Below are 24073 nucleotides of genomic sequence, written 5' to 3'. Positions count from 1 at the left end.
ATGGTGCACGAAGTAATCTCTACTGTCCCTCCCCATTTTAATTGTCGAAGTCGTCGCTTTTGTAGGATAGAAAGGTCTATAGGTGGCTTTTTTGCCAGGACTTGGAGGGAACTATTACTAGTTGTTCTATATGCTCTTGTGATGAGTAATAAGGCACGACGCTGGAAGGAGACGAGCTTTCTTTTAGCATGAACTTTGTGTGTGGCCCACCCCCAAGTGCCACACGCGTAGGTAATCACTGGTATGTAGATACTATCATAAATTATAGACATAGCGTCACTAGAGAGGCCCCAGTCTCTCCGGGCCACCTGCGAAAAAGACTGCATAACTAATCCAGTCTTGTTTGTAATGTAGTCAATATGCCTATCCCAGGACAGGCGGAAGTCCAAAATAACCCCAAGATATTTTAGGGTCTGATCCACTTTAATTGTATTGCCCTGCATCTTGATGTGCAGAGGACGTCGATACAGATTGGGATGACCTGATTTATTAAACACTATTGCTTTGGTTTTAACAGGATTGAAATATAACTTATGCTTTACACCCCAATTGCTAACATGCTGAAGCATGTTGTTGGCATTACCCTCGAGGTCAGACCTAGACCGGCCCCCTAGCAGCAAGAAGACATCATCAGCATAAGCATAACTGCTAGTTTGCCCAAAGTTCTCACCAAGAAAAGCATCGAACATAATAGGGGGGAGGTACACAATGAGAAACAACGCCACACTGAGCAGGAAAAAGTGTGGGTTGCCCTTTGTTTTCGCAAAATTACCAGTGAGGTCGTATGGGCATGCCAATGAAATCCGAGGCAACCAAGGAAAACCGAGACAAATTTTTTACGAAAAAAAATTGATGATAACCGAAGTCAACAAAAACTGAGTTATTACTGTATATTCAAAAACAAATGTAGGGAGTGTCCCTCAAACATCTCAGTTTTAAACTGTTCTGTAAAATCCTTTTGCTTAGATATGTGAAAAAAATATGTTGGAGAATGTTGGTCAATACTTCAAATTTTACGTGTACACTCAAAAGGGCCATTGCTGTCGCAATGTGGTAATCTGGACCTTCACTGCCAAATGGTCTAGATTGCTTGGGTTCTATTTCCTGGTCCACGTGATTGCTCAATATCATCTCTTTAAACTTTTTTGTGGGCATGTCAAGGATTGCATGTATGCTATAAAAGTGCCAGACATTAGAGCCTTCACATAGAAGAATTGCAGATGCAATTGACAACATGACTCCTAGCATGTTTGCTTGGCATGGGTCAAAATCAAGTATAAACTGGATATTATACATGTCACATCATGAGCATATTTGCAAATGTGCTGGTTTAATGTAGTAACTAACTTTTTCAGATGAACTTTCTGTTACCAATGTCTATACTACTATACAGTAGAGTGTTATTTATCCGAATCAATTGGGGACTGGGGTTGTTCGGATAACTGATTATGTACAAAAAAAAATATATTAACCTATCCCATGTCAAAATTTTTCTCCGTTGTGTGTCTCTTTGTGTTGAATTTTTGTCGATGTTAAGCCTAACGTAAACTTTTTCAAATAATAATCATGGCTATTGTATCGTTAAAAATTATTTTTTTATTTCTTACAAACAAAATAAATATATTAAAAATATAAAAACAAAAAAAATTATACTTCAGAAGTTAATCTAGTATCAAAAACATTCCATTCAGCATGACACACAGTCCTCAGAAAAACACCACACAAAAGTGCCAGTGCTGCCAGCTAAAACACACACACCAACAAAAAAATATTGGAGTAGCCCAAGATATAGCCAGAGATTGCAGCACCACAGCACTAGCAAAAATTTAAATTTGCCAACTGGAATTCTTTCGGATAACTGACGTTTTGGATAACCGACTTTCGGATAAACGACTGTATTCGCATTTCTTTTCCCAAAATTATTCCACAAAACTAGGGATGTTTGAGAGTAACACCCTGAATTTATATAGAAATTTTATCATTATAGAAATGATTTTATATGACCTTCTAGGTAATAGAAAGCTCATCTGAAATGCTGTAGCATTTGGTGTTGTAAAATTACTACATAGATGCATGCAGCTTCCACTTCAGCATGGCTGAATTTAGCAACAAGCAGCTTTCTTGACCAGTTTTTCCAGTTTTGCTGTAGGTTATGTTTAATTGTCATAAATAGTAGAGTGTATTTGCAATTTGAGTAGGGCATATTAAACATATGTATAAATTTATATATAAAATATAAACACTATTTTAAATATTTTTTGTTAATTTTATGTTTAAATTTGTATTAATGTAAAAATGAAGCAGATACCAAAATACAAGAAGATGACATCATACTTTCAGAGACCTTCCCTAACCACGTTCAAGCATAACAAGCATAAAATATTCATATAAGCCTGAAGACTAGAAAATATGTCATGAAAGTAGTTTTCCCCTCAACTCTCAGTCCTACAGGCATTAAGAGGATCTTTTTAGCAAGCCCAATATGGGTTCAGCCAGGACCACAACAGGCAACTGGCTGTGAGGAACAAGGACCTGGCATAACCAGACAGACCATTCCCTGAAAAATTCCTTAGTTTATTTTGTGTGTCCAGATTCAAGCTTGGGTCCCCCCACAGCAGTATGCTGCCACCTTGATTGCTTGGCTATCTGGCCATCCATGAAATTAATTAGCATCACTGCTAATATCTTAATAATACATTTTTTTAAAATTTATTAATTTTTATCAGCTTTTATTTATTGATATGTTTTTATAATATATTGTATTTTTAAAGTTACTGAAGTGTGTTAATGTTGCTACAAAACACTTAAAAATGGAAGTCAATGGAAGAGTTTAATTCAGAAGATTGAACAACAATTAATACCACATATTGTATTAAGACTGAAAAATTTTTGAATTGGTCATAATGGGTCATAATATATTTATAACTGTTTTATCAATAGTTTTATTCATTTTTTAAAAATTAAATACAATTTTAAATAAATCCTTCTATAAAATAAAATTTATCAATTTACTTGTAATTTTTTTTGTTGTAATAAAGATTTATTAATTAATAATAAATTCTAGTTTCTAAATTTATTAATAACAAAGGTAATTTCATTGAAAATTACAGAAGAAATGAGCTTATAATTCAATTCTGTTAAACAGTTTTAAATAAATTCATATTAATTTTCTATTTGAAACATTTGAATTAAGTATTTTGATGGACTCTAACAATTTTCAGCTTAAATTAGCTTCATGTTGTCATTGTTACTGTAATATTTTGTATTTAACATTATTTTAAACCATTTGTAAAGAGTAAATTTTGTGTAGATTGAAAGTTTTTGTTAATATTAAATGATTCTAGTAGAGAATACAAGTTACAATGGGTTGATTATTTAAAACATTTAGCTAAGAACTGGAAAACTTTTTTTTTTACAAATACTATATATGAATTTCTTGTTCTGTAGGAACAACAAAAGATATTTTAAGTATTTAAATGAACTTTCTGATAGTATTTATAAATTAAAATATTCAATATTACTACTTTACTGTATAAGTAACATTCTAAGTAAAGAAATAATATGATGCTCTCAGAATACTAAAGAAAGAGTTTGCTTTCAGATTTACAGTCAGAATTCGTGGTAGTTACCTTTGGAATTGATTGCATTCTTTTCTCTTTTGGCTCGTTTTGCACATATCCACAGCCCCATAAATCAAGAATTAGCAGTCATTTTACTTTAAAAATTTTCTTACTGATAAACTTTTGATTGATTATTCATTATGGAATTTGAATACAGATTTGTGTATACTCCAGAGCTGATTACAAATTGGATCCAAATAAACAAATTTTGTTTGTTTACAATGAAACTTTATATTACTTTAATGTTTTGCGTTATTTACATGTTACAGGGTGGCCCACGTGAAAGGTTTGAAAGTTTGCGCCGAATTCCCAGAAATTCACTTGTTCATGGAGAGTATCAGACTGCCCAACGTCATCTTGACTCGGATCGCCTCCTCTTTTCAGTTATCGTGCTGTTGTACACGGTAAAACAGCACCATAGAACAGCGGATGGAAAAATTCAATAATGCAGATTGTCATTCAGTTTTACATTGGTTCATTTGAGGAAATGCCTGATAAGTTCCATGAACAAGCAACATAATAAGCCCTATAATTCTTTGGCTTCCTGCCGAAAGAATTGTGGGACCCTGATATGACGAGCGTGACTGGATGATGATGGCCGTTTTGGCGCCAGTATACCACTCTGGGAACAAGGAATTTAATTCATGTGGAGAACCCAGGAACATTTTGTGGGCGACCTCCCGGGCACGTCAGGTACCTACCATCCGGCCCCCATTATGGGTTCGGCCAGGGTATGGAATGATGAAACTCACGATGATCCTGGAAGAAAAACCCCATTACTGCCCATAGGAAAGAGATTCAAAAATAGAAACAAAAATAATGAAATATAAAATTTTGATTTTCTTAATTTAAAATTTTTATTAATACAGAAAATATTATTATAATACAATTTTATTACTAATGTTTTTCAGCATTTTATTGGTAGAAGGAAGACATTGAATTTTTAATAAATAATTGAAACAATATAGAGTTTTCAAAATACTGTTTCTTGAAGGCATACTGAAAAAAAAATTTAAATCAATATTTGTATTAAAATGTAACAGTTTATAAAGTACAATACGAACGAAAGATTTTTTAAATTGTAATTACTAACCAACTTCTCGGATTATTTTAGTAATTTCTTTATTGTCCTTAAATTAATCGAACTTATATTTTCTTCTTCTTTCGAGAAAAGTGTGAATATATCTCCCAACACATCCTCCGAATAAAGCTCCTAACCAATAGACCATAAAATGTTCAAAGTGCGTATTACCAGAACATCCCAATGTTAATGCCGATGCTAAAATGGGATTGAAGAAGCCACCTGTAGTATTGAGAGCTGAAATAAAAAGTTTTATAATTAAATAACGTTTTTCCTTAATGTACATTTCACGAAAACATCCATCAAAGAGTTATAAATAATAATAATAATAGGCTAATCAAATGAATGTACTGTATAGGCCTGATTGCATCTCTAAGTTTCTAAGTTACCAGACTTTTTTTGTTCCTAGTCATTTACTGATTAAATGGAATATTTTAATTATTAATTTAATTATTTCATTGCAATTCCTTGTACTTAGCTTGAGGAGTAGCATAATTCTCTTTGCCCTGTGAGCTCGTGGGTTCGGCCAGGCCCACAGTGGAGGTGGTGAGGGGACGGGGCTTGTGATATATCCGAGGGTCTAGTGTCCTCGTTCTGTACTCATTTCTTATTTTAGTTGTGTGTTCTGACCCACCATGTGATGGAAGAATCTACTTGTCCTAAGGAAACTCTGCCGACAAAGGTGCTGATGGACCAATTAAATATAAAATTTAATTGTCCATCGGCAATTTTTCTTTATTTTATGTGAATATATTTAGCACTTTATTCTAATTTTTGCACACACGAGATAAAATTTAGTATTATTATTTGTGTTATAAAGGGGAGTTATATGAAAATCGTATAAAGTTGTGTAAATATTTGTCATATTGTAATTCTAATATATGAAAGCGATGTTACCTACAGGAAACCAAATATAGCTTACATAATAAAAGTCTAATATTTTGCTAGTCAGTGGCCGAGTGGCTGAAACCACTGGTAGATGGCTGCAGGTTCTAACACTGAGCAACCAGTTGGCCAAGTAGGGTTTCCCAGGTTTTTATCAAGTGTCTAAAAGTTTAATTTTGAAAATGACCTAGATGGAGGCAAAATCAATTTGTCAATGCACGTCATTTGTCAGAAAAAAAGAAGAGACAGCAAAGAAAAAGAAGAGAAAGCCAAACTGGCTTTCTCTTTTCTACTCTTTGAAAAGATACTGTCGATTAATCCATGTTGATCAAATGCTTGAAGAGTGACGTTCAATAACCATGTTTCAGAAAATGGAGATGAAAATGACTTCGAATCTTTGAAAACGTCTTCCAGCTAATATACGATACAAAAATGGCTGACTGCAAACAATAACTTGCTTTTTTTTTATTGTTTTTTCATTGTGACAAAACACTTTGCCTTGACCATTTTACTGACGAAAATCATCCAAATTTTCACTTGTAAATTAAAACTATGGTTAAAAGAACAATCATGAGACAAAACTATAGAAAACGCTCAAAAACCACGGTCCAGTCGCCCAAGTGCTCATTCCTTGCTGATGGTCGCGTGGGACGCGGCACTTGGCTGATTGAGACCCCAAGTACTCATTAGCACTTGGTTCCCCAATCAGCAAAGGATGAGCGCCACACATTGCTCAAAGTCGGATTGCGTGTGTTTAAAGCTAAAAGGAAACCGCTGCTATCGATAGTTCAGAAAAATGAATTTTAGTCTGTACTAAAGATTACTGCCAAAGGTCTCTCTAACAGTAAGGAAAAAATACTTTTTTAGTGACCGGTCGACGTTCCCAATTGCGGCTAATTCCACGTCTGTCTACGTTAGAGGATATTCGGGAGAAGAGTTCAAGCCACAGTGTACAGTACAGTACAGCCCATATAATAAACCACCTAACTTCAATAATAGTGTGGTCGTGTATGGCTGCAAACGGCGTTGGGAGGCTGCAGATCGTTCAAGAGATGATAAATGACCCTAAATTCCGCTAAATACTGAACAAGAAAATGCAATTAAGTGTTCAAGATTTGTCTCTCTTTGAGGCCTTCGTGGATTACAATGCTCCCTGCTATCGATCAAAATTTGTGAAGAAGTGGTTCCAGGAGTACAACTGGATTGGCCAATTCAGTCTCCGGATTTAATCCAATTGAGAATTTGTGGCAAAAAGTGTTCACCAAAATGTTCGGAATACATCCCACCAACAAGAGAGAACGGTTTGGAACATTAATTATCACTTACTATCACGTGATTTTGGTTGAACTACTCTAAGAATCACCATAATATAAGATTAAAGTACTAAACTTACCCCACAGAACTAATGCTACGGTTGTTATTGAATTGGCTACAGCTGATGTTAGTGGAGTCCAGTTAACAGATTCTAGTGCAACTACTCGACTAATAGCTGTGATATATCCTTCGATCCAAGCACCCCAAAGTAATGTTACCTAATGATAAAAGTATTTATTAAAGATAGGTTTCTTTAAAATTATAAATCACTTCATTATTATAGAGATATCCCTACATACCTCAAAATACAGTAAAACCTGAGTAAACCGGGATCGCGCGGTAACGAATATTTTTTTCCGGTTTGGCAGGTTTCACGTTTTGAACAGGATTTTTAAAATATAAAAAATCGGTCCATTTAGGCAGGTTTCCTTTTCATTCAGGTTTTGGACAGGTTTTACTGTACAAAAATTTTTTAAAATTTTTACATTAATTAATCTTATAAAATCCTATAAAATTTTAAGTGCCATCTGCATTTTAGTACAGTGCCGTATTTCTTTCGATTTTTCCAAAATTTCAGCTTATGCATATTGTATTCGATCTCAAGTTCAAGATTGTTGTATTTACGCATTTCTCTGGTAATTATCTGTGTATATGATAAGTAAAATTTTAAATTAAAAACATCATTTGTAATGCAATTCGGAAAACAGTTTAAAAATTAAAAAATTAATTATAATTTGCGTAAACTATTTTAGGAAACTACAAAGTTCCGGCTCAAGGGCACGTATAGAACATAATCGGTGGTGGAAGAACTACAATAAAAAAGGTCCAAAATTAACTGACAACCTTCCATGTTATTAATTTATGTACATAAAAATATTTAGTAATTATTTTAATTACCTGTAGACCCGCCTGACACTTTGCAGTGTGGAGTACTTCGTGTTCTGGTACCATATGAAAAGACCAAACATATTTTATGTATCTGAAAGAGAAATAATTTAAAATAGTTAACTAATATTAATTTTATGAAATGAAATTAATTACCATTTCTAAGAGTAAAGGATATTTATAACAGAAAAATACTTTTTAAGTTCTATACAGCCAGTCACAATTACTTCAATTATGTATGGAATGGGTGTGAAGGATGGAAACATTTTCGACTCATTACCTATAATAAATACGGTTCGGTATCGATTTCAAATCCATATCTCTCATAGAGATAGACTGGCATCTTATCTTGCAACACCTGACCCACTAAAAGTGGAATAAAGCCAATTATTATCATAATTTACAAATGGGATTGTAATAGAACATTTTTATCCTATACTCATGGCGTTCTCCTTATGGGAGGGTTTGTAGAAGACGAACCGAGAAACTCCATATCTTGAATTTTAGTTTTGCGAATTTCACTTCTACTATAGTTTGTCTTCTTATAGCATCATTCTACTTCACTCATCATTTTGGCCCACTAGTGGCCAAGCGGTCTTCGTTCCCTGAACACTGGGAGTTCGGTCGTGGGTTCAGCGCCTCGCACGGACGGGTTCGCCACGTGGAGTTTTCCGGGTTTTCCACACGTCTGTAACGCCTTATTTTCCCTTAAAAAGACCTCTCGGAAAGCATTCCCCCTAGGCAGATCGCCTAAGTGCTGCGTTGCCATAACTTACAGTAAACAACAAACTTATCATTTTGAATTTTCTTTTTTTTTTTTATAAAGTTTATTACTCAGCCAGAACTTTTCGAATAACATCCTTAGCCGAAAGCTGTCTTTCTTATGATATGATTAGGTCTTTTAAAATTCTTATTCTAGCATTTGTGATCTTTTCGGTCCTCTCGTGTGGTGCTACAGAAAAATGGAAATAGAATTCTTAATGGTACGTTAGGCGGTCGGTAAGGTAATAACCACAGCCATAAATAACTCTGATTCAGTCTCCCATAATCTACTACAGTGCGGGGAGGAATTGGACTGGAATCACCATACAGAGAATATTGTATTGTTAGTTCGTATTAATCAGTCAATCTTATTCGTATTTTTTATGGAATTTTTATTGAAGACTGATCGTCAGATTGAACAAAGACCGATTGTTTTCTTAATTCTTAGCGGATTGTATAAAACCACTGAACACTAGCAGCCAGCTAGCCTGTTGGTCAGATGCGAACCCGTGACCAGTTGGTTGCGAGTTCACGCATGAACAGCAGCCGGTTATGTGACGTTTTCGAGTTTTCTTTACTTGTCTCACAACTAAATAGGTTACAGTTTCCCATAGAAAGTCTTTCTGGGAGGGTATTCCCTGGTAGATCACCCACGTGTTACATTGTCATATTCTAGTAATTAATTATTTTATTAATTAATTTAAACTAAATTAAACCTAAAATTTATGAAATTTACTTCTTCAAAACATTTTCTAGAGCATTTATTGTTTTGTACATTTACATTACCTGATTGCATTTTTTGATTTTTAATATTTTCATCAATTACACGTAAACTATAAATAAATACAGTGAAACCTCCAATAACGGCCACCTAAAAACATTGGCCGTTGTTCGGAGGTTTGACTATATATATATATATATATATATATATNAACCGAATATTCGTTACATCACTAGACAAAACTACTCCCAACATTATCATTGATATGAGAGCCGTCCGTGAATACGTGTATATCGGCATTCTCAGAACTGGTAAATTTGCATACAGAAGTTTCTCCTGGTGAGCGAGTTTCTTTAAAAGAGGAAGGCCACTCGATGTCATTATAATTAGTGGTGCATGAAGTAATCTCTACTGTCCCTTCCCATTTTAATTGTTGAAGTCGTCGCTTTTGTAGGATAGAAAGGTCTATAGGTGGCTTTTTTGCCAGGACTTTGAGGGAACTATTACTAGTTGTCCTACATGCTCTTGTGATGAGTAATAAGGCACGATGCTGGGAGCTTTCTTTTAGCATGAACTTTGCGTGTGGCCCACCCCCAAGTGCCACACGCATAGGTAATCACTGGTATGTAGATACTGTCATAAATTATAGACAGTGTTGCTAGAGAGGCCCCAGTCTCTCTGGGCCACCTGCGAAAAAGACTGCATAACTAATCCAGTCTTGCTTGTAATGTAGTCAATATGCCTATCCCAGGACAGGCGGAAGTCCAAAATAACCCCAAGATATTTTAGGGTCTGATCCACTTTAATTGTATTGCCCTGCATCTTGATGTGCAGAGGACGTCGATACAGATTGGGATGACCTGATTTATTAAACACTATTGCTTTGGTTTTAACAGGATTGAAATATAACTTATGCTTTACACCCCAATTGCTAACATGCTGAAGCATGTTGTTGGCATTACCCTCGAGGTCAGACCTAGACCGGCCCCCTAGCAGCAAGAAGACATCATCAGCATAAGCATAACTGCTAGTTTGCCCAAAGTTCTCACCAAGAAAAGCATCGAACATAATAGGGGGGAGGTACACAATGAGAAACAACGCCACACTGAGCAGGAAAAAGTGTGGGTTGCCCTTTGTTTTCGCAAAATTACCAGTGAGGTCATATGGGCATGCCAATGAAATCCGAGGCAACCAAGGAAAACCGAGACAAATTTTTTACGAAAAAAAATTGATGATAACCGAAGTCAACGAAAACTGAGTTATTACTGTATATTCAAAAACAAATGTAGGGAGTGTCCCTCAAACATCTCAGTTTTAAACTGTTCTGTAAAATCCTTTTGCTTAGATATGTGAAAAAAATATGTTGGAGAATGTTGGTCAATACTTCAAATTTTACGTGTACACTCAAAAGGGCCATTGCTGTCGCAATGTGGTAATCTGGACCTTCACTGCCAAATGGTCTAGATTGCTTGGGTTCTATTTCCTGGTCCACGTGATTGCTCAATATCATCTCTTTAAACTTTTTTGTGGGCATGTCAAGGATTGCATGTATGCTATAAAAGTGCCAGACATTAGAGCCTTCACATAGAAGAATTGCAGATGCAATTGACAACATGACTCCTAGCATGTTTGCTTGGCATGGGTCAAAATCAAGTATAAACTGGATATTATACATGTCACATCATGAGCATATTTGCAAATGTGCTGGTTTAATGTAGTAACTAACTTTTTCAGATGAACTTTCTGTTACCAATGTCTATACTACTATACAGTAGAGTGTTATTTATCCGAATCAATTGGGGACTGGGGTTGTTCGGATAACTGATTATGTACAAAAAAAAATATATTAACCTATCCCATGTCAAAATTTTTCTCCGTTGTGTGTCTCTTTGTGTTGAATTTTTGTCGATGTTAAGCCTAACGTAAACTTTTTCAAATAATAATCATGGCTATTGTATCGTTAAAAATTATTTTTTTATTTCTTACAAACAAAATAAATATATTAAAAATATAAAAACAAAAAAAATTATACTTCAGAAGTTAATCTAGTATCAAAAACATTCCATTCAGCATGACACACAGTCCTCAGAAAAACACCACACAAAAGTGCCAGTGCTGCCAGCTAAAACACACACACCAACAAAAAAATATTGGAGTAGCCCAAGATATAGCCAGAGATTGCAGCACCACAGCACTAGCAAAAATTTAAATTTGCCAACTGGAATTCTTTCGGATAACTGACGTTTTGGATAACCGACTTTCGGATAAACGACTGTATTCGCATTTCTTTTCCCAAAATTATTCCACAAAACTAGGGATGTTTGAGAGTAACACCCTGAATTTATATAGAAATTTTATCATTATAGAAATGATTTTATATGACCTTCTAGGTAATAGAAAGCTCATCTGAAATGCTGTAGCATTTGGTGTTGTAAAATTACTACATAGATGCATGCAGCTTCCACTTCAGCATGGCTGAATTTAGCAACAAGCAGCTTTCTTGACCAGTTTTTCCAGTTTTGCTGTAGGTTATGTTTAATTGTCATAAATAGTAGAGTGTATTTGCAATTTGAGTAGGGCATATTAAACATATGTATAAATTTATATATAAAATATAAACACTATTTTAAATATTTTTTGTTAATTTTATGTTTAAATTTGTATTAATGTAAAAATGAAGCAGATACCAAAATACAAGAAGATGACATCATACTTTCAGAGACCTTCCCTAACCACGTTCAAGCATAACAAGCATAAAATATTCATATAAGCCTGAAGACTAGAAAATATGTCATGAAAGTAGTTTTCCCCTCAACTCTCAGTCCTACAGGCATTAAGAGGATCTTTTTAGCAAGCCCAATATGGGTTCAGCCAGGACCACAACAGGCAACTGGCTGTGAGGAACAAGGACCTGGCATAACCAGACAGACCATTCCCTGAAAAATTCCTTAGTTTATTTTGTGTGTCCAGATTCAAGCTTGGGTCCCCCCACAGCAGTATGCTGCCACCTTGATTGCTTGGCTATCTGGCCATCCATGAAATTAATTAGCATCACTGCTAATATCTTAATAATACATTTTTTTAAAATTTATTAATTTTTATCAGCTTTTATTTATTGATATGTTTTTATAATATATTGTATTTTTAAAGTTACTGAAGTGTGTTAATGTTGCTACAAAACACTTAAAAATGGAAGTCAATGGAAGAGTTTAATTCAGAAGATTGAACAACAATTAATACCACATATTGTATTAAGACTGAAAAATTTTTGAATTGGTCATAATGGGTCATAATATATTTATAACTGTTTTATCAATAGTTTTATTCATTTTTTAAAAATTAAATACAATTTTAAATAAATCCTTCTATAAAATAAAATTTATCAATTTACTTGTAATTTTTTTTGTTGTAATAAAGATTTATTAATTAATAATAAATTCTAGTTTCTAAATTTATTAATAACAAAGGTAATTTCATTGAAAATTACAGAAGAAATGAGCTTATAATTCAATTCTGTTAAACAGTTTTAAATAAATTCATATTAATTTTCTATTTGAAACATTTGAATTAAGTATTTTGATGGACTCTAACAATTTTCAGCTTAAATTAGCTTCATGTTGTCATTGTTACTGTAATATTTTGTATTTAACATTATTTTAAACCATTTGTAAAGAGTAAATTTTGTGTAGATTGAAAGTTTTTCTTAATATTAAATGATTCTAGTAGAGAATACAAGTTACAATGGGTTGATTATTTAAAACATTTAGCTAAGAACTGGAAAACTTTTTTTTACAAATACTATATATGAATTTCTTGTTCTGTAGGAACAACAAAAGATATTTTAAGTATTTAAATGAACTTTCTGATAGTATTTATAAATTAAAATATTCAATATACTACTTTACTGTATAAGTAACATTCTAAGTAAAGAAATAATATGATGCTCTCAGAATACTAAAGAAAGAGTTTGCTTTCAGATTTACAGTCAGAATTCGTGGTAGTTACCTTTGGAATTGATTGCATTCTTTTCTCTTTTGGCTCGTTTTGCACATATCCACAGCCCCATAAATCAAGAATTAGCAGTCATTTTACTTTAAAAATTTTCTTACTGATAAACTTTTGATTGATTATTCATTATGGAATTTGAATACAGATTTGTGTATACTCCAGAGCTGATTACAAATTGGATCCAAATAAACAAATTTTGTTTGTTTACAATGAAACTTTATATTACTTTAATGTTTTGCGTTATTTACATGTTACAGGGTGGCCCACGTGAAAGGTTTGAAAGTTTGCGCCGAATTCCCAGAAATTCACTTGTTCATGGAGAGTATCAGACTGCCCAACGTCATCTTGACTCGGATCGCCTCCTCTTTTCAGTTATCGTGCTGTTGTACACGGTAAAACAGCACCATAGAACAGCGGATGGAAAAATTCAATAATGCAGATTGTCATTCAGTTTTACATTGGTTCATTTGAGGAAATGCCTGATAAGTTCCATGAACAAGCAACATAATAAGCCCTATAATTCTTTGGCTTCCTGCCGAAAGAATTGTGGGACCCTGATATGACGAGCGTGACTGGATGATGATGGCCGTTTTGGCGCCAGTATACCACTCTGGGAACAAGGAATTTAATTCATGTGGAGAACCCAGGAACATTTTGTGGGCGACCTCCCGGGCACGTCAGGTACCTACCATCCGGCCCCCATTATGGGTTCGGCCAGGGTATGGAATGATGAAACTCACGATGATCCTGGAAGAAAAACCCCATTACTGCCCATAGGAAAGAGATTCAAAAATAGAAACAAAAATAATGAAATATAAAATTTTGATTTTCTTAATTTAAAATTTTTATTAATACAGAAAATATTATTATAATACAATTTTATTACTAATGTTTTTCAGCATTTTATTGGTAGAAGGAAGACATTGAATTTTTAATAAATAATTGAAACAATATAGAGTTTTCAAAATACTGTTTCTTGAAGGCATACTGAAAAAAAAATTTAAATCAATATTTGTATTAAAATGTAACAGTTTATAAAGTACAATACGAACGAAAGATTTTTTAAATTGTAATTACTAACCAACTTCTCGGATTATTTTAGTAATTTCTTTATTGTCCTTAAATTAATCGAACTTATATTTTCTTCTTCTTTCGAGAAAAGTGTGAATATATCTCCCAACACATCCTCCGAATAAAGCTCCTAACCAATAGACCATAAAATGTTCAAAGTGCGTATTACCAGAACATCCCAATGTTAATGCCGATGCTAAAATGGGATTGAAGAAGCCACCTGTAGTATTGAGAGCTGAAATAAAAAGTTTTATAATTAAATAACGTTTTTCCTTAATGTACATTTCACGAAAACATCCATCAAAGAGTTATAAATAATAATAATAATAGGCTAATCAAATGAATGTACTGTATAGGCCTGATTGCATCTCTAAGTTTCTAAGTTACCAGACTTTTTTTGTTCCTAGTCATTTACTGATTAAATGGAATATTTTAATTATTAATTTAATTATTTCATTGCAATTCCTTGTACTTAGCTTGAGGAGTAGCATAATTCTCTTTGCCCTGTGAGCTCGTGGGTTCGGCCAGGCCCATAGTGGAGGTGGTGAGGGGACGGGGCTTGTGATATATCCGAGGGTCTAGTGTCCTCGTTCTGTACTCATTTCTTATTTTAGTTGTGTTCTGACCCACCATGTGATGGAAGAATCTACTTGTCCTAAGGAAACTCTGCCGACAAAGGTGCTGATGGACCAATTAAATATAAAATTTAATTGTCCATCGGCAATTTTTCTTTATTTTATGTGAATATATTTAGCACTTTATTCTAATTTTTGCACACACGAGATAAAATTTAGTATTATTATTTGTGTTATAAAGGGGAGTTATATGAAAATCGTATAAAGTTGTGTAAATATTTGTCATATTGTAATTCTAATATATGAAAGCGATGTTACCTACAGGAAACCAAATATAGCTTACATAATAAAAGTCTAATATTTTGCTAGTCAGTGGCCGAGTGGCTGAAACCACTGGTAGATGGCTGCAGGTTCTAACACTGAGCAACCAGTTGGCCAAGTAGGGTTTCCCAGGTTTTTATCAAGTGTCTAAAAGTTTAATTTTGAAAATGACCTAGATGGAGGCAAAATCAATTTGTCAATGCACGTCATTTGTCAGAAAAAAAGAAGAGACAGCAAAGAAAAAGAAGAGAAAGCCAAACTGGCTTTCTCTTTTCTACTCTTTGAAAAGATACTGTCGATTAATCCATGTTGATCAAATGCTTGAAGAGTGACGTTCAATAACCATGTTTCAGAAAATGGAGATGAAAATGACTTCGAATCTTTGAAAACGTCTTCCAGCTAAAATACGATACAAAAATGGCTGACTGCAAACAATAACTTGCTTTTTTTTTATTGTTTTTTCATTGTGACAAAACACTTTGCCTTGACCATTTTACTGACGAAAATCATCCAAATTTTCACTTGTAAATTAAAACTATGGTTAAAAGAACAATCATGAGACAAAACTATAGAAAACGCTCAAAAACCACGGTCCAGTCGCCCAAGTGCTCATTCCTTGCTGATGGTCGCGTGGGACGCGGCACTTGGCTGATTGAGACCCCAAGTACTCATTAGCACTTGGTTCCCCAATCAGCAAAGGATGAGCGCCACACATTGCTCAAAGTCGGATTGCGTGTGTTTAAAGCTAAAAGGAAACCGCTGCTATCGATAGTTCAGAAAAATGAATTTTAGTCTGTACTAAAGATTACTGCCAAAGGTCTCTCTAACAGTAAGGAAAAAATACTTTTTTAGTGACCGGTCGACGTTCCCAATTGCGGCTAATTCCACGTCTGTCTACGTTAGAGGATATTCGGGAGAAGAGTTCAAGCCACAGTGTACAGTACAGTACAGCCCATATAATAAACCACCTAACTTCAATAATAGTGTGGTCGTGTATGGCTGCAAACGGCGTTGGGAGGCTGCAGATCGTTCAAGAGATGATAAATGACCCTAAATTCCGCTAAATACTGAACAAGAAAATGCAATTAAGTGTTCAAGATTTGTCTCTCTTTGAGGCCTTCGTGGATTACAATGCTCCCTGCTATCGATCAAAATTTGTGAAGAAGTGGTTCCAGGAGTACAACTGGATTGGCCAATTCAGTCTCCGGATTTAATCCAATTGAGAATTTGTGGCAAAAAGTGTTCACCAAAATGTTCGGAATACATCCCACCAACAAGAGAGAACGGTTTGGAACATTAATTATCACTTACTATCACGTGATTTTGGTTGAACTACTCTAAGAATCACCATAATATAAGATTAAAGTACTAAACTTACCCCACAGAACTAATGCTACGGTTGTTATTGAATTGGCTACAGCTGATGTTAGTGGAGTCCAGTTAACAGATTCTAGTGCAACTACTCGACTAATAGCTGTGATATATCCTTCGATCCAAGCACCCCAAAGTAATGTTACCTAATGATAAAAGTATTTATTAAAGATAGGTTTCTTTAAAATTATAAATCACTTCATTATTATAGAGATATCCCTACATACCTCAAAATACAGTAAAACCTGAGTAAACCGGGATCGCGCGGTAACGAATATTTTTTTCCGGTTTGGCAGGTTTCACGTTTTGAACAGGATTTTTAAAATATAAAAAATCGGTCCATTTAGGCAGGTTTCCTTTTCATTCAGGTTTTGGACAGGTTTTACTGTACAAAAATTTTTTAAAATTTTTACATTAATTAATCTTATAAAATCCTATAAAATTTTAAGTGCCATCTGCATTTTAGTACAGTGCCGTATTTCTTTCGATTTTTCCAAAATTTCAGCTTATGCATATTGTATTCGATCTCAAGTTCAAGATTGTTGTATTTACGCATTTCTCTGGTAATTATCTGTGTATATGATAAGTAAAATTTTAAATTAAAAACATCACTTTGTAATGCAATTCGGAAAACAGTTTAAAAATTAAAAAATTAATTATAATTTGCGTAAACTATTTTAGGAAACTACAAAGTTCCGGCTCAAGGGCACGTATAGAACATAATCGGTGGTGGAAGAACTACAATAAAAAAGGTCCAAAATTAACTGACAACCTTCCATGTTATTAATTTATGTACATAAAAATATTTAGTAATTATTTTAATTACCTGTAGACCCGCCTGACACTTTGCAGTGTGGAGTACTTCGTGTTCTGGTACCATATGAAAAGACCAAACATATTTTATGTATCTGAAAGAGAAATAATTTAAAATAGTTAACTAATATTAATTTTATGAAATGAAATTAATTACCATTTCTAAGAGTAAAGGATATTTATAACAGAAAAATACTTTTTAAGTTCTATACAGCCAGTCACAATTACTTCAATTATGTATGGAATGGGTGTGAAGGATGGAAACATTTTCGACTCATTACCTATAATAAATACGGTTCGGTATCGATTTCAAATCCATATCTCTCATAGAGATAGACTGGCATCTTATCTTGCAACACCTGACCCACTAAAAGTGGAATAAAGCCAATTATTATCATAATTTACAAATGGGATTGTAATAGAACATTTTTATCCTATACTCATGGCGTTCTCCTTATGGGAGGGTTTGTAGAAGACGAACCGAGAAACTCCATATCTTGAATTTTAGTTTTGCGAATTTCACTTCTACTATAGTTTGTCTTCTTATAGCATCATTCTACTTCACTCATCATTTTGGCCCACTAGTGGCCAAGCGGTCTTCGTTCCCTGAACACTGGGAGTTCGGTCGTGGGTTCAGCGCCTCGCACGGACGGGTTCGCCACGTGGAGTTTTCCGGGTTTTCCACACGTCTGTAACGCCTTATTTTCCCTTAAAAAAGACCTCTCGGAAAGCATTCCCCCTAGGCAGATCGCCTAAGTGCTGCGTTGCCATAACTTACAGTAAACAACAAACTTATCATTTTGAATTTTCTTTTTTTTTATAAAGTTTATTACTCAGCCAGAACTTTTCGAATAACATCCTTAGGCGAAAGCTGTCTTTTTTTATGATATGATTAGGTCTTTTAAAATTCTTATTCTAGCATTTGTGATCTTTTCGGTCCTCTCGTGTGGTGCTACAGAAAAATGGAAATAGAATTCTTAATGGTACGTTAGGCGGTCGGTAAGGTATTAACCGCAGCCATAAATAACTCTGATTCAGTCTCCCATAATCTACTACAGTGCGGGGAGGAATTGGACTGGAATCACCATACAGAGAATATTGTATTGTTAGTTCGTATTAATCAGTCAATCTTATTCGTATTTTTTATGGAATTTTTATTGAAGACTGATCGTCAGATTGAACAAAGACCGATTGTTTTCTTAATTCTTAGCGGATTGTATAAAACCACTGAACACTAGCAGCCAGCTAGCCTGTTGGTCAGATGCGAACCCGTGACCAGTTGGTTGCGAGTTCACGCATGAACAGCAGCCGGTTATGTGACGTTTTCGAGTTTTCTTTACTTGTCTCACAACTAAATAGGTTACAGTTTCCCATAGAAAGTCTTTCTGGGAGGGTATTCCCTGGTAGATCACCCACGTGTTACATTGTCATATTCTAGTAATTAATTATTTTATTAATTAATTTAAACTAAATTAAACCTAAAATTTATGAAATTTACTTCTTCAAAACATTTTCTAGAGCATTTATTGTTTTGTACATTTACATTACCTGATTGCATTTTTTGATTTTTAATATTTTCATCAATTACACGTAAACTATAAATAAATACAGTGAAACCTCCAATAACGGCCACCTAAAAACATTGGCCGTTGTTCGGAGGTTTGACTATATATATATATATATATATATATATATATATTAATGAAAAAAAAATCCAGCAACGAGTTACTTAACTTTCGCAACATTTAAAACTGCGTGTGCGGCGGTATCTGTTATGATATTTTATTACTTTTATATTTTTAATTATTATAAAATGGCAAAACGCTTAATTTTGAGGGTAGGGATGAGTTTTTATAAAAATTGTAAATTCTAATAACGAGTAAAATCGTCATTAAGTTTGACTCTAGTCAAGAGATGACAGACAAACCATCTCCCAACCCATCAACCTTTAACCACTAAAATTTAATAGCATAAATTCCCCTAATAGACAAACCTCCCTGCAAAATTTCAGAAATTTTCAGCAAGAAGCAAGAGTTATTAAGGTTGAAAATGGGTGAACAAAACCGTGTTCCCCCCACACACTAACATCCATACATTAAGAAAACACAACTTTTTTTTTGTTTTTTTTTTTCATTTCTAAACATTTCAATGTCCCCTGAGTCCAAAATTGTAAAAATCTGAGAGGGTCATTTTTTGACTGATTGTCATACTTTTCCTCTGTTATATAATATATAACAGAGCCGGGAAAGTAATAAATAGTATTTTGTAACAATGTAACAATGGTGTTACTTAGTCTGCTCCGTTTAAAATATGGAATAGCTTTTAGGCAATATACAATGTAAAGTGTAAATCAAGATACAAGGAAGAGAAAACGTAGTAAATACAATTATTTATGTAGATAATTTGTCGTGGTGATCGTAATAAAACTACCCCTATTCAACGCTGTCTAGAAAGATATTTAGCAGTCCAAATTAAACCAAACATTTCAAGATATGCGGAAGACATTTCGTAAAAGATCATATACCAAACTCGCCACTTGGGCATTTTTGGCTCTGCAAGCAACATTTTATTTGTACAAGATAGTCGTGTTGTAAAGAGATCTTACCTATGCAAGGGTATATTAAATCTCTTAAAGTAAAATTTTAATTTATAATAATGTTACATTTAAAAATTTTAACAATATTTTATATATCTTTAATTAAACTGTAAATTTAAGTTTTTTTTAAAACTATAACATGTATAAAAGTTTAAAAAAATAATTACTTATTCTAAATCCAAAGTGAATTAGGCCAAGATATTTTTGTAATTTATTTTAATGAGATTAATTTGCATATTTTAAATTTCGAAATACTAAGCTGATATATGATATTATTTTTTATTTAAAAAGTATAAAAGCAGGACTGTACTAGAATATCTTTTAAATAAGTAAATATTTTAATACTATCCACAGATCTTGGTATATAATGTTTTGAATTAATATTTTAAGGCCGAGTTTACGTGAAAGTTATAATATTTTATAGGTTAAGAGTTAAAATAGAAAGTGTTTTTAAACATTTTTGAACGAAGTACCTACTGTTAAACGGCTTTTGGCTTTTTGCCCCTGCCAATTGAGTCATAAGTTATTGCTTTATTACCGCATATCGTATTCACAAACCCTCATATTTCGACGTTTTCCACCCTCACTAAGAGGCCCTTTTTTTATATCAGTCGTGGATTCGTCCAGGCCCATAATGAGGGAGATTGCGCGGTGAGAGACGAGAGCAACCCCCTAAAAATTACCCGTAGTTGCTTGATCGGATTTGACGTGAGGTCAAACTACCGCTGTGAAGTAGGTTGATTTTAATAAATATATTTTTATTTCATTTTGGTCTTGATGGTTCGTATATATAATATAATTACCCGGCAGTAGCAATGGCTCCTAATACTTGTCCGGTTATCTTTTTAAAAATGTCTGCTTTAGTTGATTGTGCTGGAAAAATGAAATCTTCGATTGGACCGCAAGGACATGCTTCTGCATCATCGAATACTTGACTCCACCACATGCAAAGCGTGAACAATGCCAGACCTAAACCGATCATTCCATGTATTTCGTATACGACTCCTATTAAATAACAATATTATTAATATATTTATTACTTTTTTATATTAATATATAATAAACTTACCTAATTCTGCACAATCGCTGCATAATTCTAAAGTTGAAATAATTTCTGAAAATAGTAATTTCCACGAACAAGGCACGAAACGAAATGTAAGCAAGCGTAAACTCTTGAATAAAAGTGTATTACATAAGAGTACAGCGTAGGGAATTGCCACCTCCGGTAAAGGCAAATGCATTTTTTCTACATAAATTAAATTAAATAATTCATATAAATCGTCTAGAATTGTAAATATTATATAAAACAAAATTTATATTTGTAACTCTTCCGATCTGGAAGAGACGAGTTTTGATTATATAAATATAACTGTCGTGTTTTGACAGCCAAGTTGTGACGTCACAACTGTGATGTCACTATTGTGTGTCGAAATATTTTTAACACAATATGGATTTCTCTCATTAAACGAAGAAATTTGTTTGTTGGCCAAAACATTTCTTGGCAGTTTTCCTATATTTTGCGATTTATAATCGGGTAAAGTTTATAAAATATATTTCAAAATAAATAAATAATTCTATTGGAATTAATTACAGTTATGTACAATTAAATATAAATATTTTTTTAAGTAAATATTATTATTTATTTAATTGGATTTATGTAGGGAGTCTCGACACAGAGATGCTCGTCGAAAAGATATTGAGGACGTTGCTAAAGTTGGAAAATAAAAAAGTTTTTCTAGCGCTTTGATTTTGTGCCAAGGGCATTCAGTCCAGATTTTAACATAAGATAAATCGATTTTATAAAATTATTTCGATAGTATTTTATATAATACGACCTCAATTATTGTTAAATGAGGTAATAAAAACGATTAATAAGGAAGTGGTAAAGGTTGCAAGCGTTCAAATGTTAGTCAATTTATTAATCTTGTTGGAGTAAAAATAGAAAAAAATATATTATTTTTAAAGTTTGTACTCGAACCTGATTAATATAAACATTACAGAGGTTTCTTTTATGAATTTTGGAGTTAAAAATATCCGGGATTTGTGATCTTCGGACCGAAACTACAAATCTAATTTATTGTATCTAACGGTTTATAAAAATATCAATCCCCATTTATAAATTTAATTAATAAATAATCTTATTTTCTTTCATAGAATAATTAATATTTAATATTATATTGTAATTATTATTATATATATGAAATGAATCTGTTAGAAACTTACCTGGACTTGAAGAGTGTAGCTACTCTCCCTGTTTAACGTGTTGCTTCAACGAGTTGGTTATTTCCGGAATTAAAAAAAGAAATTTCGAATTATTTTTAGAGTCATCCAGGACCTAGAATGAAAAGTTTAAGCCCCACTAGCAGCTGGTATAGTCTATTAATCTAGTTAAACTTTGAATCTTTTATCTAAATATAAATCATGATCCTTAACGCTCGTTGTTGACTCGTTATCTCATTAAAATTTTATTTATCAATTCAAAGTTTATGATATAATATAAAGTGCACTTATTGGATATTTTTGAAATATTCTAAAAAATTTAACGTCAATGTAATTATTATCTTTGGCTTAATCGTCATTCTATCAACCTTCTAAATGCTAAACAATTAAGAATACAAAATAATTATCATATTTGTTTCTTATCAAATTGCAACCATTATATTTGATGTATTCATGTTTAAAAGTACGCTTTAAAATTATTTAAACTATTATAAGAGTGGAAAGTAGTGTGAAAAATTCCTTAATAATTACTTAAAGAAATTAATATATTTAAGGTCGAATTTGCACATAAGCTAAACAAGCTTCATATTAGAGCCTCGCGTTATGAGGGCCTTACATTTTCACATGTATCATTATTTATGGAGGGGAAGAGCCTCTCATATATTATAGCTTAAGGTCACAACAACTCTAAGTTCAGCCTTGATGATGTGTTTATTATTATTGTTATTATTATTTAATAAAAATTCCGTTAGTCCTAAATAGGGTTCAGTTCCCTATAGAAAGTCCACCTGGGAGGTACCCTCTCTTGGCAGATCACCAACTATTGCGCTGCCTTATTATATTAATCTATTCTTTATTCATATTCTTTATTTAATTTCAGAGGACAATCATTAAGGAGAAGATCGAGGTAACACTAAACTTCGTGTTCCATTAAAACTATGCTTTTATTATTATTTATAAAATTAAGAGTTTAAATGTTATTATCTTCTGTTATAAATTTTTCTTATACAGTTTATATCAGTGGTTTTTAAGTTCTAAAATGGACATGGCACTCGACCCTGAACAACATTTTTACTTCAGCGCGCAAAAACAGATTTATATTGAGCTTCCATGGTTATTCAAATTTTTAAAAAACGCATATTAAATGATCTTGACTTGTAAGTTAACATTTGTACGACTCGATCTTGTATAAGTTTTAACGTTGCCAGCAATGTTTTTGAAACTAGGGATTCTCTATACAAAAAAAAATTGTTTAGATATAATATTTGGGTTTCTTGTCATTGCAAACGTAACGAGTGAAGTTCAAAATACAAGTTGCGTCTTGTCTGAATTGTAAATTGCGAATTTACGATAAAGTTTGTCCAATCATAGTTTCAGCTAGTCCGTCACTTTCATAATTTAGCGAAACACCAGTTAAGAACCACTGGTTTATATATAAACTGTGGTCATATGGAAAACTGGCCCGTGTAAAGATGATAAACACGTGAAGAAAACCCGTAAACCTCCTTGTGGCCAACTGATGAGGTGCGAATCCACAACCAACTACCAGTGTTCAGTGGTTTTATCCATTTAGCCACTGGTGGGCGGGTCAGCAGAAGAAAGACTGTTTTATTTCATTGATCCGAAACAGTTTCTTAAATCTCTGAACTTTGGGAGTTTTTCCTTTTATTTCGGATTTTCACTCTGTACAAAGCATCTCTCACTCATGCTGTCCTATTACTGTGGGCTTACTAGTAATGGGTATAATTTTGGACAGCTGTCATGAGTTGACGGTTCGTATCAATAAGCTTGCTGACATGATTATGATTGGATTATTCCGTGAAATTTGGT

General features: G+C 33.4%; 2 protein-coding genes across 2 annotated transcripts in view; one reads left to right on the top strand and one right to left on the bottom strand.

Annotated features, from left to right (window-relative positions):
* LOC111624455 (aladin-like) overlaps positions 1–2749 on the top strand; it is a 54598-nt gene extending 51849 nt beyond the window's left edge. Inside the window, 1 exon segment of the mRNA XM_023367290.1 lies at positions 2302–2749. Coding sequence (XP_023223058.1) covers positions 2302–2326 — 25 coding nt within the window. The 3' untranslated portion in view covers positions 2327–2749.
* A 1720-nt stretch (positions 2750–4469) lies between these two features.
* Positions 4470–22417, bottom strand: LOC111624453. Its single transcript, XM_023367289.1, has 11 exons — positions 22247–22417; positions 21093–21269; positions 20827–21028; positions 17441–17522; positions 16622–16760; positions 14411–14582; positions 7981–8088; positions 7798–7879; positions 6980–7118; positions 4714–4938; positions 4470–4619 (listed from the first exon to the last, which is right to left on the bottom strand). Exons 2-10 carry the CDS (start codon positions 21262–21264, stop codon positions 4757–4759), a joined length of 1278 nt encoding a protein of 425 aa, XP_023223057.1. The 5' UTR covers positions 21265–21269; positions 22247–22417; the 3' UTR covers positions 4470–4619; positions 4714–4756.
* Between the last annotated feature and the right edge of the window lie 1656 nt (positions 22418–24073).

The sequence above is a fragment of the Centruroides sculpturatus genome, unplaced genomic scaffold, assembly GCF_000671375.1.
Source record: "Centruroides sculpturatus isolate CEXI.00-Female unplaced genomic scaffold, Cexi_2.0 scaffold373, whole genome shotgun sequence".
NCBI classification, from domain to species: Eukaryota; Metazoa; Arthropoda; class Arachnida; order Scorpiones; family Buthidae; genus Centruroides; species Centruroides sculpturatus.
This window is presented reverse-complemented; position numbering and strand designations above follow the sequence as displayed.